The sequence below is a fragment of the Nomia melanderi genome, chromosome 2 (genome assembly GCF_051020985.1).
Source record: "Nomia melanderi isolate GNS246 chromosome 2, iyNomMela1, whole genome shotgun sequence".
NCBI lineage: Eukaryota > Metazoa > Arthropoda > Insecta > Hymenoptera > Halictidae > Nomia > Nomia melanderi.
In genome coordinates this window covers 10,778,143-10,795,860 of record NC_135000.1, presented here as the reverse complement: position 1 = coordinate 10,795,860, position 17,718 = coordinate 10,778,143, and the positions used below count along the sequence as shown (strand labels likewise).

General features: G+C 49.8%; 1 protein-coding gene across 16 annotated transcripts in view; it reads left to right on the top strand.

Annotated features, from left to right (window-relative positions):
* The window catches only part of LOC116430769 (uncharacterized), a 53,911-nt gene that overhangs the window by 5,461 nt on the left and 30,732 nt on the right, over positions 1-17,718 (top strand). For 3 of the 16 annotated variants that reach the window (XM_031985331.2, XM_031985328.2, XM_076364894.1), the window contains exon 1: positions 6,841-7,194. The exons of 6 other annotated variants lie outside the window; for them this stretch is intronic. Coding sequence is in view for 3 of the 10 variants with exons in the window: in XM_031985320.2 (XP_031841180.2) it covers positions 4,047-4,180 (134 nt within the window). In the remaining 7 variants the exon portion in view is untranslated. Of the gene's footprint in view, positions 1-3,831; positions 4,181-4,847; positions 5,178-5,303; positions 5,461-6,840; positions 7,195-9,561; positions 9,782-9,848; positions 9,868-17,718 lie in introns of those variants that run through there. 7 more of the 16 variants (XM_031985320.2, XM_031985326.2, XM_031985322.2 and 4 more) reach the window with 6 other exon arrangements.

The window sequence follows — 17,718 nt, the reverse complement described above, 5'->3', positions numbered from 1 at the left end:
TAATCTTCCGAAAGGCTTGCGTCGCGCACAGAGTTTCGAGTTTCGAGTTTTCAGTTTCGAGGATAGACGGAGAACGGAGGAAGAACAGGAGAAGAGATCGCTTCCCATCGGAGAGAAACGCGGATCGTGAGAGTACTGCTTTCGGCACCGGCGTATCGCCTGGCGAGATTCAACAATAGGCCTTTGCATGCGCAGCTAGGAAGACACAGAAGACGAAGAAAATGATGATGATCCTGATCTTCGTATTCCAACGGGAACGTTCCTTTCCCATTGATTCGACTGTTGGTCCCACCGACACCAGAATATTTTGTTAACCCTTGGTTCTCGAGTTCAGAGAGCCGGAGTCGTTCGAGACCAACGTTGATTCCATGGAACGGGGAACAGCTTGGAACGTTTTTCGTACACGTGTACGTTGGATGTACGTGAGCCAAGGCTGAAGGATTATCAAGTTTTTCTTCCGTTTTTAATCAAGATCCACGGTGGCATTGTCACGGCACAGAAATCCACGTGGCATTTTATGGTAGTCGCTGCTGGTTTTTTCTTGCCAGTGGCGAGGGGAGCGCGTCGCTTGCGTGGACGCGACGAGTTCCAGCCCGTGGAAGACCCGATTCAGCTTTATACGCCGCATCTACGGTAATTAAGCACGGTTGACACGATTCCAGGCGAACCTCCAGCCAGGGAAAACCATCCGCGGCGAAGGAAACGATACCGGATAAGGAACAATCGGTTTCAATCTGTCTCGGCGTTGGCCTTCTTGCATGGCCATTGAAAGGGGCGCACCGATGCACCGATGCACCGGATACACGGTGACCGGGACAAATCCTGGATTCCCTTGACCGAGCAGTCTGCCTTCTTTAGATCAAAATGAAGATTCACGGATTGTCATGTTTACAAGAGCTGTAGAGTTCGGTGAAACGGAAATATGGTACAATTGAAATTTCAGGTCGTTTCGATATTTTCAGCGGCGGAGTCGATCAGCGGGGGTTGCGCTGAATGAGATTCGTGGTCAATGAAACCGAACGGCGGCGGCCTGGAGACCGTGGTATCCTTGGAAGTGTCCCTCATTATCGGGGAACGACATTCCACGTAACAGCCGGCCCCCGGCCCCCGACCGGCATAATTTCCATTCGGAATTGGCCTGATCGGGCATCGGCTGGCATAGAAAGTGCTTAGGTAACCTTAACACCGCGCTTATCGGCCGGCATGCCAACAAGAAAAGCAGTCACCCCGTCGATTTTTATTGTTGGACCGTGCGATCCCGTGAAAATCGAAAACCGGACCAGTTTCTCTTATCTCTCCTCCCGTGGAACCTCCCCCTTCTCCTCTCCCTCTCCTTCTCCTTGTTCCCCTTCTCGTTCTCGTTCTCGTTTGATTATCCATTCAATGTGTAGCTTGATCGGTGTGGAAAGACCTGTTCCACCGCGGCGCACCGTCTCCACGGGCTGCCTTCGAGTTGCCTTCGCAAGCTTCCATTCGATTTCCGACGCTCGTTTCGGGAGAGGAATTCATCTTAATCGTTGCTTCGTTTGCCGCTGCATTCTGTTCTCAGGGTAGTTGTTCGTTTGGAATAGGTAGAGGCAGACACTTGGCTATTCGAAACGAAGGAACGACTGTTTTTCGACCCTGCGCGCCTCGAGTATCCGGATCGCGTAGAAGAAGAAGAAGAAGAAGAAGAAGAAGAAGAAGAAGAAGAAGAAGAAGAAGAAGAAGAAGAAGAAGGAGAAGTTTCCATGAAGCAGCTAGACGAAAGGGCATGGAAGCTTGAAGAGGTTCCAAGAGTGAAGCGAATTCATATCACTTCCCGTCCATTGAACGGAAACGGCTGGCCGCGGCTAGAATAATTGAACGATTGGAAACCTGCGCAGCGGATGATCGGGCTGGTTTCCCTGCAACTAGGCGGGGCACCTGATCGATGCACCCCGTGCCAAATGGACGCGTGTAGCTAATGTTAAACGCGCGGATCTCCCCGCGGAATTCGGATCGTCGCTCGGCGACGCGGCCGTCATTTTAATCGGACACGTTTTTCCACTGACTGACTCGGCATTGATTTAAAAATAGAGGCTCAACGTCGCGCCGGTTAGCCTGCGGTGCCCTTGGCGAAAACTATTCGACGCGATTCGAAAGAACTGTGGCCGAGCGTTGCGTTGGAAAATGAAAAACCTCTGACCGTTGGAACGATCCTGTTACGTAACAGAGAAGAGATAAGAGATAAGAGACGGGAGATGGCAGGACGTATCCCCTGTAGCGACTAACCACCGGTAATTATAATTAATTGTGCCCATTTGCCCGGCACTCTAGCCCAGCTCTGAGAACGACACTGTTCTCAGACAATTTGTCGGGTTTGCAGAGATTGCATTTCGAGTACTTTCAAGAATGTCCTCGTTACACACCGTTATCTGCCGCGCACCACTCTTCTTCCTTCCTCGAGGATCGTCTCACGGAGCGAGTCGTCCGCTTTAGAAAATTCAGTGAATTCGTAGAAAGTGGCCGTGGAACGATTTACATGCGAGCGTTTACGTTGGCCCCCCGGGGCTGTCCTTTCACTGTCACGGGTATGGAGCTGTCAGCGCGTACAAAAGAACCGCGAGCTCTCTGTCGCGCCGAGGAAGCTAGAGATATTCTAGAATCGTCATTGGATCTTTATGGATACTTTACGGTATCGTTAGCAGCCATTTCTCTCGAGCAAATCAGTTGAGAATTTTTCCGATCGAATGAAATATTGCCTCGTTTCCGATTCGGCGTTGGAGGGATGTGGAAATTATCGGGGTCCACTGGCCAACGTCGTTGATATCCCAACAGAAATTCTGCCTTAATCGGCCGGTTTTTAGCTTATCCGAAACCTGGCAGCTCGGTCTCACTGACGGTAAAACGGGGCCGTCTGATATTATCGGTTCGCACACGTCCTCCGATGGAGCGCGATTTACAAGGCAAAAGTTAGAAAGCATGGCTCCTCCTTCTCTGTCGTCGTTTCCTGCGAAACGACCGCGCTGGCGATAAGCCGACCGCTCGAGCGTGAACCAGCCACGAGTTTTATTTATAATTCTCACCGAATTTACCTTCGATTACAAAGGTAATTACAAATTCCGCTCGTCGACGTCGTTTTAAACAGTCTCTCTTTCAAACTCTTTTAAACGGACAATAGCCGAATCTCTCGTTGCCCCCTGTTGGAAGCAAAGTATCGTGTTTTGCACGCGCATTCAATTATTTAGGTGAATGTAAGATTCCTGGAGCTTCGAGGATCATTCTTTTTGAATGATCCATTCGAATGAACGATCGCATTGGGAACTTTTGGTTCGTCTTGTTCGAAAACGGCGCACTGAATGCTCGCATAGTGCTCGGGCGCCTGTTGCACGACAACCGCGACTCGGCGCGTGTCAGCCGGGTTGCATACTCCACAGGTGTCCGTTCTGGCCCGTAAGCCAAAGATGCGTCTCTAGGTGTTTTCCGTGATACTTGAAATACCGAGTGTATCGTGATTGGACGTTTAAGAAACATATCGGCGGATGCTCGGGCATTCTTCAACGGCAAACGAACGAATTGCAAGTCTGTCGACGATACGACGTACAATGCGTAACAACGGATACGATTCGAGTAATCCACTCTCTCGCGAACGGTAAATTTCCAGATGGAAGTAATGAGAAATGCGAGGAAACGGAACGATTTATCGACAGATGATCCCTCGACGAGCAAGTGGACAGAGTTTGTCGAAATCACTTGTAAATGGAATCGTGAAAATTGAAAGTAAGTACGCAGTAGCGGGGCTCCCTTCTCCCGACGACGCGCGTGCGCAAAATAATGCGCGGACCGAGCGCGCGGGAATCGCATCGAATCGTTCCGCGGCGTGTGGCGTGTGGCGTGTGGCGTGCAGATGTTGCGTTGGTTGCCTGTTTTGTTCGTTTGCTCATTGTCGGTTCGATAGAATCGGTGCGCAGGACCGTGCCAACGAAAAGGATGGAACGGTAGAGTGAGGCGACGCGAAACCTGTCCGTTCGGCAGCTGGTCGCGGTGTTTTGGCACGTGACCGTTCCCAACGGTCGCGGCGCACCATGCGTGACCCCCGCACTCACCCCTTAGTGTGTTTTCAAACGACTCGGCGTAAAGTGGTCGCGGTGTGGATGTTCGGTGTAGGAAACCGCTGGAAAATGGGATTCAAGCTGCGCAGTTTCTTCGCGGGATTATGGTGAGTCGATTTCCATTCCACGATATTGCTTCAATGGTCGATTTTTTGCGTCTGTGTAACTAGAATGGTCCGTATAACCTATCGCAGTTTCGTCGTCGTCTAGTATCGTCTACTGTCGTTCGCTACGTCGGATGACGATTCCTCGTGTTTTCGATGCGTATTCTAGGTTAATTCCTTTTCGTGATATCGCAAGTTGATTCGCGATGCGAATCCGTTGGGAGAATGGTATCGAGTGAAAAGTTGTTTGTTGCTAGGACAGATTTGTACAAGTCGAAACGCGGCAACAGTTGAGATGCGTGCATCGTTCGTCGACAATTCGACGCAAAGTTAATCTTGGTTGGGTCAGCGGTAACGATTGGACCGAATTAAGGAGGAAACGAACGTTTCGGTAATCATTCGGGGGAACGGAGACGCGTGTGCGTAGACGAGGAATATCTCGGTAATTCGTATTGGTTGTTAAACAGTTGGGTCTAGCTAAAAAAGATGGCGCTAGTTTTTTCGCGGGTTTTTGCGAGTTCGCGCACAGGGTGAGTCGACTAGAACACAACGAGAAGCGACCGACTCTGTACACGCGCCTGTTCGAGGATCCGTTGCGGAGGATTTTCTCGGGTTTCGCTCAATTGTCGGAATCCGCTCCACGAAGCAGCTCCAGTATCGAACATTTCAGATTTACTCGTCGACGAATGCCCCGTTTCGAGGAAGAGGCAAACGATGCGCAAAGAAAAATCCAAGCTGGAGACGCGGCGACCGCTAGTGGACTGTGACCACCGCGGAAAACGGCTCGACGATCGACGACCGATAATTAAGTCTTCGGGAAAAGTATAGGTTCCGCGGGCCGGGAACCGGCTGGCATCGTCCCGCTGTTATTACACTCTCGGTACTCTTGTTTCGTGCTCGCTATCGCCAACGTTCGAGAACAGTTGGCCGTAACGCCGGCGCACGCAACTGATTAGCTTTCTTCGAAACGTAGAGACCGCGCATCGTTAACCCGTCTCACGTATGAACATCTCATCTTATTCGGTTTCGAGCAGTCGCCGAGACGATTCGAGCTCTCCGCGCCGGCTGCTCCGAACGAATCGACGGACCAGAATAATCCGTACTGAGAATGTTTTCATTGTTTTAGGTTATTAGGAGATTCCAATGTAACAGGCATGGCAGGCAAGCGTTTCGAGAATGGATATTACACTGCATTCCCATCCGACGGAATTAGCATTCGCTGTTGGCACACGTGCCGTGCTAATCGTACGCCTTCGTGTCAGGTTTCTCCACGGAATCGAATGGTACCGTATATTATTCGCCACTTTGTATAATAACGTTAATATCGCGGATCAAACGACGAGGGTACTCGCGAGTGACGCGCGAGAGAAATTCTGTGTCGACGAACCGTTAGATCGCCATCTGTTCGGATGCGTTTCTTCGCGTACGAGGGCGATTCTATACGAGCGTCACGATATTTCCATCGGACGCACCTTTGGAAACTGCGACGTCGCGGTGTGCGCCCCAGGCAGTGAAAACGAAACAATTGATCCGCATAGTGGAACGTCCACGTTGCCGTCATTCGCGCGCAGATATCTGTGATACGTTTCAATGTTTCTACATTCGAGATTTCGCTGAAAAGCGTCTTTGGTGAATTTCAAATTAGTTCCATTTCAGCGATTCCGTTGAAACTGTTGCGCCCAACCACGAGACCTAGCGGCGATCCGAGAAAAAGTGCAACTTGAGAATACCATTCGAGAGAACCGCCGTTGGAATTGCCGCTAAACGATGCGGTGGACACGGCGTTGTCGCGATGGCGCCCCGTCGTCAACCGGAAATAAACAATTCGATTACCGAGGAGAGACGTCCTTGTATACCCGGCTTGTCGGACCGCAAAAACGCAGGAGAATCGATTACTTGTTGCTCGTGTTCTGTTCACAGACTCTGCCGAAGCCGGTAGTAAATTGCTCTCGTAAACACTCGGATGCCTCGGATGAGCGTGTTGCGCTTCTTATCAACCGGAAACTCGTAAATTACATCGTTCGGAGAAACGGAAATCAAGAAATCGGACCCATAGCTTGCTGCCGTTTCACTGTGCGAGAATATCGCGTCTTGATTTACGATCACGGTGTGACCGAGTATCCTGTCCCGTGACCTTGAAACTGACCTTACGCTACTCCAATCTCGCGCAGATTGGCGTCAAGGCCGGTGTCCAAGTGTTCCCCCAGTCTGTGTAATTTTCCTAATGTCCGATTGGATTTCCAATCGGGTGACTAACGAGGTAAACTTTCAATCGTTTCGTTGATCGATCGCAGTGCTCGTATCGGCCTGTACAACATTAACGTTCATTCTATTATTCGAGAGACGGTGCTTCAACTATCATTCTCTCAATTACTCCACCTCGTCTTTATTCGTCTAGGTAAACGTGAAAAGCCGAGAACCCTTCGAACGAACGGAATATTCTCTGATCCCGAGGAATATTCTGGACGACTGTCGCTGTCGCGCGAATGCAAGCAAGTTCGATGGCATTTCCAAATTTCCAAATTTCCAATGGTGGAAATGGGGTGCCGGAAAAAATGGTGAAAACCGGCAATCTAGCCGAGCGGTAGCGAGGATGACCGAGTGTTGCCGTAGGCGTCCGAGCGTCGAAGAGAAGTAGCGACGAGCGGGCACGACGATCGCCGAAGGTAGCCGCGCGAAAGCCGTTACCTGAGGATCAGTCCTAGTCCGGCGGTCCGCGAGAGAACGTTGCTGCGGCGAAACGGTGGTCACGTGCGCTCGAAAGATTACACGTCCCGGCGAAACTTGCGAAACATTCGATAGGTCCACCGCGAGACAGGCATGTGTTTTCCCGTCACGACTCGCCGAGAATAAGGAACGTCGTTGGAGGTTTCCTCCCGAGGTGGTTGCGAGCGAACAGTGTTAGTGACATAACAGCAAATTCGTGAAGATCGCTGACCGGAGAAGGTGAAGGCTTCGCGAGACTCGTGCTGCACGTTCGACGACCGCGATGACACCGACGAGGATATAATTACGAGGTTAGTCGACTATCGCCGTTTCCAAGGGCAACCGTTACGTGCCTCCTTTGCGCAATTTTTTCTTTCGTCGATACGTACGTGACGGCTGACGGGCGACGGGTGACGGCCGTTCTACCAACGTGCGCGAGCTCCGTTTACTTTACCTTTTCTGTTCCTTACTATTGCTCGGTTTTCTGCGTCGCCGATAATTGGAACGTTATCGCGTTGTTGACGTTCGATGCATACACCACGGGGCTGCCCGTAAAGATTATGATAAGCGGCCGACTCCTTTTCCACGTGCCGTTGACATTGTAGGCAGGCATCGAATGGGAGATTGTCCCGTACAGAAATATTTATGCTCGAATGGAAGTTTCCCATGAACCATCGGAACCTATCGAACCAGAGGGATTAGTCACCGAGTAAATCGTCCATGATCCGTTTCATTAGCGCGAGTGCGATAGACGTTTCAATGAGAAATCGTGCGATAGCTAACTCTATAATAACAGTTATTATTTTCACTTGTAACGCGGACCGATGATTTCCGTGAATATCGTATAGTCTAACGGTCCGCTGAAGTCATTTTGAAAACGCGTATTCGCGTTATCGCGTTTCATAAAGCGCGTTCTAGCAATAATGTCAGAGATACGCTCGATAGGCTGTCGTATCGTGAATGGGGGTTATTACGCCACGATTTCGTAGAGCGCTTATCTCTGATAATGCTCGTAGATATTATTTTGTTCGAGTGTCGGCGTTTCTGAACGCCCTTAAGCCATTTCTGCCGCCATTTTGGTACAACGTCAATTGGTAACGAGTGAAATCGATGGTGGACATTTCGTTTCGAAACTGACTGCTCTCGATAAATAAAACTGTTTGCTCGAATACGTTTTCGATACGCAGTCGAACGCGAATGAGAAACCCTTATCGGGCCAATGGGAATTTCTCGAGATTTCGCAAAGGCGGTAACGAAACGATGCAACGTTGCACTTGAAAATGAAATAACATTTCGATGATTTCGAGGAGAAATCCACGTTTTCCGACACTTGACAGTTTACAGTGGAATTCGGTTCGGAAATTGTATTGAAAATATTGCAAATTTATTCGCAACTACTTACGCAAACAATATGCGCGCTTCGCTCAACATAAAAATTCAATATTGAAACGTTGAGAATGTCTCGTTTAAAATACCGGTTGGGAATTTGAACGGTTATTGCTACCAGTAATATTTGTTCCGTAACTTTAATGTGAAACCTCCGGGCGTAACATCTCCGCGACGTTCCATTAAAATTCGGAATTCTTACTGGTCGGCGTGAAATAATTTGAACGATTTCAACAGAAATTACAGAGGAGAGACGGCGTTTAGATGGTAAATCGAAAATTGTTGACAAACGTTTGTCGAGGGAGCGACTGATCAAATAGAGAGCGACAGCTTTCGACTGTTTGAACGCGCAGCTATTTAAGATTTCCCTTTTCGCGATTCAAAGTCTACCGTTTCGAATCGATCGTGTCTTCGATCGTTGACCGATGGTTACGTAAAACAGAAAAGGCTCGAAAAGAACAACGGGGCATGCGGATCGTAAAGTTTGTGGAATTATTCGAGATGATAGTTAGACGCCTGTGCACGCGATAAGCGGCTGAATTTTTGCGCAACGGAAAATGTTAACGAGTCGGTGAAAAGTCGAATTTACGAATCCAGAAAAACCGGTCAACAAATTTCCCGTTTATCGGGCTTACCTGTGCACTTTGGAACGAGCGTAGCGCAAACAGCGAGCCACGTAACCTTTCCGTTGAGATTTCGAGGTCCCTTGTAAATATACGGTTGCCCGAATGATTCTTGTCGTTTCGTCCTCGCACCGACCATTCGAGTATCTCCGACTGTTGCGCGAGGCGTTTGCCTTTTTTTACTCGCGTCCTGGCAAATGTTCCTTTCGTTTCTCTTTCGTTTCTCTTTCGTTTCTCTTCCACAGTCACAGTCGGACGGACACTCCGTTACTCTGTCTCTTTGTGGCTGTCCATCCGTTAGGTGTTGGTTAGGCGACGAGAATAATAACAATGGAATAGCGGCGAGGAGTTTGCCGACCCAGTTAGCCGTCGTTTGATGAGAATTTCGCTGATGGAACATTCGTTGACGAAGAAAATTCCTCGTTCCGTTTACCTACGAATAATAGTGGAGCGGACGATCAACTGGTTACGCTGACGACCAGTGCGGCATGTTTGTTGCAGTCTTTTGTCGTAGAATAAACCGTAGTAGATGGCTAATAGCTTTGGTACTCGTTCCATTTTTCCCAGTTGGACTCTGCGTCGCGTCGCGCGACCCGCGGATGCGCGGCAAACACTTTCGCTGTCGTTCGCCTTTTTGCGCGTCAGGTGTGAGCAAATATCCTGGCCTTGATTCGAAAATCTGGGACGCATCGCGTCGCTGGTGTATCGGCTCTCCGTAATCAGAGTGCATAGCTCGAGATGGCTCGTTTCGCCGCTGCTGGACTCCTTCTTGTTTCTGCTCCTCGCGAACCGTAATCTTGTACAGTGTGTGTTCGTCCGGGTGTCCCATCGATCGCGGTTTGGAGGATACCAAGTGCAAACGATTCTGTCGATTCACGAAACATCGGAGGTAATTAATTAAGGGAAAATGACGTGGACGAGTGCGGCAGGAACACGCGGATGTCGGATGCGTGTTAATTAAATCTGTGGGATAAGGTATGCTTTAATATTCGCGTCGATTAGATGTTATCGTCGCGGGGCCCACTAGTCGATCGAGTTACGAGAAATGGTTCGTCGATAGATTGGTCGTTGCGAAATAAAAGTAGGATCTCGTAAGACGAGAGTGTGATGTCGGAAGTACTGTTAGGAGGTAGGTTCAGCGAGTGTGTCGTGGAATTTGCATGACTTCCGATTATCGGTTCTCTGGACAGACGCTGAAAAAACCGGTGCATCGGTAAGGCTAGTAAACCGGGTGTATAACCGTAACCGCGGTAACGCTGCACGATCACCTAGACCGCGACGAAATGCACGTTACAGTTGGAGAACGATACGTATTACGGGCGGAATGTGTATTTCGCAGTCAGTGAAACTTTTTCTCCCGGAATTCCTAGTCGTTTCGAATAATTTTTGTGTCTTCCTTCACGCCTCCTGCTCGCTGAATAATTTATCAAGCTTGTTGGTAATCGGACCGCGGGGAGTAAGAATCGTCGACTCGTTAATTCAATAAAGATCATCGGTTGGTTGACTGGCACACTTGAATATTTCGCCTGGAATATTATTTCACTGTTCGGCGTCGGAGTAGCTGCTTGGAATACAGTTTTAACGCTCGGAATACTCCGAATACTCCGAATGCTCTGAGGGAAATTGATGAATTTTAGTATGGGAATAAACGCAAGGTTCGATGTAGCGTGTTCGAGTAGCAAGTGGCAAATGAAATCCAGCCCGCGAACGTTCGGCGGCGTTGGACGTTGCAGCGAGCAACGTTTATTTCTAAGAACACGAACCGGCGAACGCGGCCTGATTTATGCAGAATGTACGATTAAGTAATCGTTCGTTCCCGATCCGTTTACGTAAGTGCGTTAAGAGCGAGCACGCGCGTCTACAGGATTTCTACGTGACCGTTGCGACGCGCTGCCGCGCACGGGAAACGAAAACGATTCACGCCGCGATTTCGTCTCCTACCCCTCTGGATTTCGTCAAGGTCGGAATCTGAATCGGTCGTCTGCAAGTCGCATGCAATTGCTCCGCAATTGGTCTGCAGTTGGTATGCAATTCGTATGCAACGCGGCTGAGGCGCGTAGGATGCACCGTTACTCGCCCTGCAATGCAGATTCCGCGATCCGTGGCACGCCGTACGATGATACGACGATACGACGATACTCTCTTCGAAATCGGTCTTGCAATTCAAAAATCGTCTTCGAAATGGCTTGTTCCTTGAAAAGTTCCAATTCGATACAACTGCCTTGTCTGTCGCTGTTTCGAGTAATTGGCCGTCACTTTAAGAGGCACTGTTTTCTATCCGGAAATACTTGAACGTGAAAGCCTCGAAACAATTGTCTGGAGCGTCTAATGATTCGTCGAAGAATTTGGTTGCCTCGATTCTCCAATCGACTCGAGCTGCTTTTCGAGGATCCGGTGCACAGCGGAAGAAGAAAAGGGAAAGAGAAAGAGAAAGAGAAAGAGAAAGAGAAGCAGACAGAGAAAAAAGAAAACGGGAAAGGGCCGTTAAAACGGATCGGTGGCTTCGATGGTGGCTATACACCCGAGAAACGTATCCTAACGTGGAAAGTATCGACCTGTTGACGATATCCTTTCCGGGCGAGACGATCATCTCGGTCGACGCGGAGAGAAAAAAGAAACAAACTGTTACGGGTGCGTTTTACAGTTACACAATCCGGCTATTTTCGACGCGGATCGCCTCCAGCCGTTTAGCTTAGCTTTAGGATTTTGCAAATAGATTGTATGGAACAGAGACTCGTTTCGGTGCGTCGAACATTCCTCGTAGGAACATTCCTAGACAGGAAATACAGGAACGAATGCGTAGGAAATGGTCGAAAAGAGAATTCGAGTGGAGCACGTATCCGGTCGCCGTGAAAATTCGTAAAAACAAACGGTCAATTACGAGCGATCGGACAAGAGAATCTTGCCCGGAGGTACGATGTTGAACAATGCCGAGATAAACGAGCGTATAATGCGCCGTTATCTCGCGCTTATCTCGAGACGTTCGACGCCGGGAAAAGAATGGCCGCGATTCTTTCACAGTTTTCCCTGCCTCGATACCGATAACGCCCGCCCCGCGCTCCGAACAATAGACGAATCTCGCGAAACAACAATTGCTCTTGATACCCTGGAACATTAATCGAGTCGAAATGAAACTCGAATCGGCTCGCCCGATTTCCTCGGTAGTTTCTCCAGGGTCGGTGGAATGTTTTCAACGAGGCCCCACCGATCGCGGAATGTTCGTCTCGGCGAGGATCGCCGGTGACCGCTGTCTGCCGAATCGGTGTTTATCTATGACGTGTAATAGCCTATCGAATATGCGTGTACAACCCGCGAACATGTTTGACTTGCACGTACGGACGAATTTTAACGGAGCTACGCTTTAACGCAAGATTCTTGTATTATATCTAATACATGGAAAATGCGCGGTGCAATCGTCGTTACGTAACGGCGATAGACTAATTACGGAGCAATTAAATATTTATTAGAGACGCGAGCGACCGAGCGAGCGAATCGTAATTATGTAAAAGCCTCTACTATAATCTATAGCACACTTTTCATTTCGTTTTCCGTTTAATGAAATCCGCTACAATCGGAACGTTGTAAACTTTAATTGAGATCCGGCGCGCGCGCTTGTAAACTGGTCTATCGCGGATTCCGCTTCGCAATAACAAGGATTTTTCTGAATGATAATACCGAACGCGAATGAATATCGAGAACGGTTAGTCGCGTCGGACGGCGACGAATTTATCCGTGTTGCCGCTTCGAACAGTTTCGGGAATCCCGAAATCCTCGCGAATTACGCAGGCCAGGAGAACACCGTTGAAACGAAAGTCACAATTGGAACGGGCACCGTTCTACGCTCGATTAACTCGAAATTAACTCGAAATTAAATTGAGATTAAATCGAGATTACATCGGAACTGAATGAAAACTAAATCAAATCGCGGCTGAATCTCGTACGAGTACTAACGGGTATAATCATTTGGATTTCTATTATCGTTACATTAATAATCGTACTCGAATCGATGTTTTCATGGGTATAAAAAGACGAAGAGTGATGTGTAACGTGAGAGTGATTCGGAGAACGGATACAGTTAAACAAAGACAAACTGGAACTGTAGGGAAATGAGTGGAACGATGAAATCGAATCGGTCGTTAAAACGTTAATTGCATAAATACGATGCTCAAAGCAAAGAACGATCGGTATTCGCCTGGGAAACAGCTCTGGGAACGGACGCTTTCTTCGCGCTTCCCGAACGAACGTCAAGTCGAGCGGAACGTCGATTCGATCCCCCGGATTTCGAATCGACTTCCGGTACGAGGTGGTGGAGAAACTCATTGCGATTATCACGAGGAAAGAAACGACGTGTTCGCGCGGGTCGACGGCCACGCGATACCCTAACGACAAATTCAGTGCCACCGATTCGGAATGATAATTACGATGAAAACCATAGCCGCTGGAATGCTACGAAGAAAACGTGGGAAACGTTTGTACGAGGCCGCCTCGATCGTAAGGGAGGAGATTCGTGAAATTCACTTAATTAAGGAAAACGTTAAACATTTTAGCAAAATACTTTACGTAACTGTAGAACTGCGACCTTGTTCGAGTCGACGGCGCTGATCGCGGCTCAAACAATTTACACGACTACATAGTAGAAACTGTGTTACGTTCGAAAATTTATGCTTCGAGACTTTGCATCACGTTCGCGGCTCGTGGTAAATATTTAAGCTGCAATTAGGAAGCTTTAAAGTGTCGCTTCGACGCCGTTTTGTCGTCGATAAGATCGCCAAACAAGCGCAGACCACAGTTCAAACACAATTATTTTTGATTTGATCGCAAACACAACGTCGTGTAACCACAGACTCTTTCCGTTGCCTCTTGTGTCTCTTTCTTGCGTTTAGCAGAATTAATCGGAGAGTTCGAACGAAATTCTATCGATCGTAGATTCGAATAGTCGAGTAGGTTTTTCTAGAGAATATTCGACTCTCGATCGACTGTTGACACTCGAAAGTGTTTTTTCCTGTACTCGCCGTTTCCAACGAGAGCCGGTCGATTAGATACTTTCGAAGGCAAAGACGTATCTGCGAGCGTGAATCGAGCGTTTAACGCGCGAGTGTTGGTTAGGCTAAATTTCAACAGCCGGGCAGCAACAATGAAAGTATGCTTCGAACGAGAGAAGAAACGACGCTCTGGCCCGAGGACTAGTTTTTCCACCGACCGCGGCGCGTTGATCCACGCGCGATCTTGTAAGACCGCTTCTTGCTCCTCGGTTCTCGGTTCTCGGTTCTCGATTGCGACCCTCGGGACACGCCGCGTTCATCTCGTTCATCTCGTTGATCCGAAAGTACTCGGACCAGGGAACGTTAATCGTCGACATCTCCTCCCGGTTGCTTTCGATCGCTCCGAGACAGACACGTCTTCTATAATTCTGGTCCACTTTCAGGCGAACAGGTGCTAACAAGTGGCCGACTCGGTTGTTCGCGGAGGTTGCCTTGCTAGGAGACTTTCGGTCTGGTCGTGGTTTAATCACCGAACGATTCGATTGGCCAAGTATTATTCCGTATAGAAGAGTGTATACCAAAACTCGAGACGGATCCAGAGAAATTGTAATGACAGTGTCAGGGTTTCGAAAATTTCGAATCACTCTCGGGCCGAGAAACGAGAGTGAACGATAAATCAGTCGCGTGATTGGTGTTTCTGCGAAAGCAGCCGAATTTCTCGCTGCACGATGACGGTGCACCACCGACTCGGCAACGTCCCGAGATCCCTCCTCAAAGCCGCTCGTAAATCAATCGGTTCGAGGACGACACCGGGCTCCCTCGAAATTACGATATCAGACTTTGGATTTCACGTGGCTGTCGATGCCCCCGGGCCACAAGCCTTTCGGATGAGACAATTATTTTCAATGGGCGACCGATGGCACACTTTTGCCGATTATCCATGAGGTTCCCTTCCGGCGTCGTCGACGACGACCACGACCATGGCAACGAATAACGACAACGACGACTTTCGTAAAACTTTCTCGAGAAGAGAGGAGATCCCCGATGCATTTTTATGAACCTGCTCTCAGAGACTCAGCGGAGCAAGTTTGCCTCTCCCAGATATGGAGACGCGACACCGCAACTTTCTTTGGGCCCAGGCTTTTTTTTAATTATAGCGTCGATCGCGATACGTCTCGTCCGTACGCGGTTCTCATTGGACAAATTTCCTATTTTACTCGAACGCCTCGCGCTCAAAGTTGAATGTTGGCTTCGTCGGGTTTCTGCTCCGAGAGGGTCGAGCGAAACTAGAAAAATGAGCGGCCCGTTACGATTCCCGGGTACACTCGGTCGCGCGGCGGCGAGGACTTTCATTCAACTTTTTCCATCCCCGGACGTGGTTTGCGCCGCGTCTCTCCAATTATCTTTATCCATCTGTCTCCGAACGAGAGAGTCGTTTCTCTTTGGCCGCGTATGGCCACGCATCCTAGTTTCTTTGTCCCCTCCCGCTTTCCCCGCGCATGCGCCAGTTGAATCCACGCGACCCTGACCTCGCCGACGGATAGGTGAGCGCATCTTTTGCGCGTAAGCGTATCGGTTCATCGATCGGGATCGATTCGCGAGTGGTTTTCGGTTAAATTTCCGATAAATGAAAGTAGACGAACGGTTGGAAGCGAAACGAGAGCGTTCGCGGTCGCCACGATGCAGCGATAATTTATTATTTCTTTTTTAATCGGTTGGTCGCGTGGAAGCGTTTAATCGAGGCTGGTTGGAAAGGTTCGTCACGAAGGTGTATCCTCGAGGAAGGAAGCTCGCGCATCGATCGATAACTCGGCGTGAGTTACGCGGAGATGGACGGCTGCACGCGATCGCTCGTGAAACGGTGGAACGCGGGGCTACTTTGTTGAATATTCGACCGGTCGATCGTCCCTCTCGGCGACGAAGCTTCTTCTCGCACGCGATTTCGCGTGCGTCTCCGACCTCCCGTCTTCGAGATCCGATTCCCGAACGCTGCTTTACACTTGTCACGCGTTCTTTGACCGCTTTATTTTATAACGCGGGTATTCCGACGCGTCGAACTTGGATTCCCGATGCCTGGCTCCTTGCTCGTAGACGACTGGCAACCAAGTATATTCGAGAATCGATTGCTAATTATTGGGACGATGGAAGCGGTTGGAATCGCCGACACAGTCGGATCCAACGAATGGTTGCGCTCGAGCGCAGCTGGCGGGACTCGTGTGTGTCCGTGGGTTCCCTGACGATAGAAAAGATAGAAAACGCGCGCGCGCGCGCGCGTGTGTATGTGTGTGTGTGTGTGTGTAGATACGCGGGGGAAAGTAGGCGGATTTAGGTGACCGGCGAACGCGTCAGCTCGCGCAACGCGACCATCTATCCACGATGACGACGGGCTCGGGGTACATGTTCGATCGATGCCCTAACCCGGTTCTAAGAGATCCTCGTGTTCCCCGGCTTACTCACCTTTGCTCCCGTGGCTCGGATCGGATAAGATCGGTGCGGAGACTGGGGAAAGGTCCTTGAAATGTGAACACACCGCCGATCAGTGACAACGACCTTGCCGCCCCGACGTATCCTCGTGACATCCTTTCCGCGATCTCCGTTTTCCCGCAACCAAACACGGGGAAAGGGGCTCCACGTTCGATCCCAGAGAACTACTCTTCTCTTTTCCCCCCCGACGAGAGATATCGATGCGATGCCAGGAGTCCTCCAACGGGACCGAAACGTTTCTCTCGGCACGTTTGACCCTTTCTTCGGTGCGTGCATTCGCGTTTTCTCGATTCCCGAAGCCGCAATCTTCCCCCTCGAAAAGTCTTTTTCACCGACATTTCTTGTACAGACCATAGTCTGCTGCCACTCTTCTACACTCGGAGACCGTAGCCAGATTTGTTGGTTTTGCCGAAGAAATGGTTGTATTTGTATCGGCTATTTCGAACCGTATCTCGATACCGAACACTAGTTCGAGTACCTTCGAAGGGTTTGGAGCAGCGATTCTCAACTGGCCGATACGTTCGCGATCGTTCGCAATCGTTTGTTCGATAGGTTGCGATCAGATACCGAGCACTTTGTACCCCAGCTATCGAGAATATCTCGAATCGATAGGTCCGCGCGAAGAGGAGCGTCCCCGGCGAGGGAATCCGTTTATGACACGTTAATTGCTATCAAGGCGCAGGAAGAAACTCCGAACCGGCCGTTTGTTCATTAGGATTCGAAGCACCGGGGGTGGTGGTCGGGCGAACGGACCCGGTCTCTCGCGGAATAGCCAAGACGCGAAGAAGCCACGTACGCGTCGTAAAGTCCGCTTAAACTGGTGTGTATCTCGAAGAGATAGAGGCGGAGGCAGCGCAACTGGCCACAGGACTCTCCTGTTCGCAGGTGAGTAGCCTGGAGGCCGGGTGGCAACGACCTTGCTGGACCGTGCGACGTGTCCTCGCGTTATCCTCTCCCTCCCGGACGGCATCCTGTTTACATCCCGGTTCACCTGACGGTAAACCGACTTGTCTTTTTCTGCCTTGCCGCCTTTCCGCCTTGCTGCCCCTTTCCGCCTTTCCGCCTTTCCGCCTTTTCGTCTTTCTGCCGGTTGTTCCTCGCTGGATTATTAATGCACCCGCGTCAGGTCCGTTCCGCTTCGCACACCGCGCGGCTCCCACTCCTCGCCGTTCGTCATGGCTCCGCGATGGGTCCGCTCTCGAACATGGCGCTCAAACACTTGCTCTCGGACGTATCGGGTTGTCCGATTAGCGGCACGGTTTTTCTCTGCCTCGAACCGAATGTTTTTGTCGCGACATCTCGGATCGTGAATGAAACCGATCGTGAAATTTAATCCGCTTTTAATCGACTTTTGACTCGT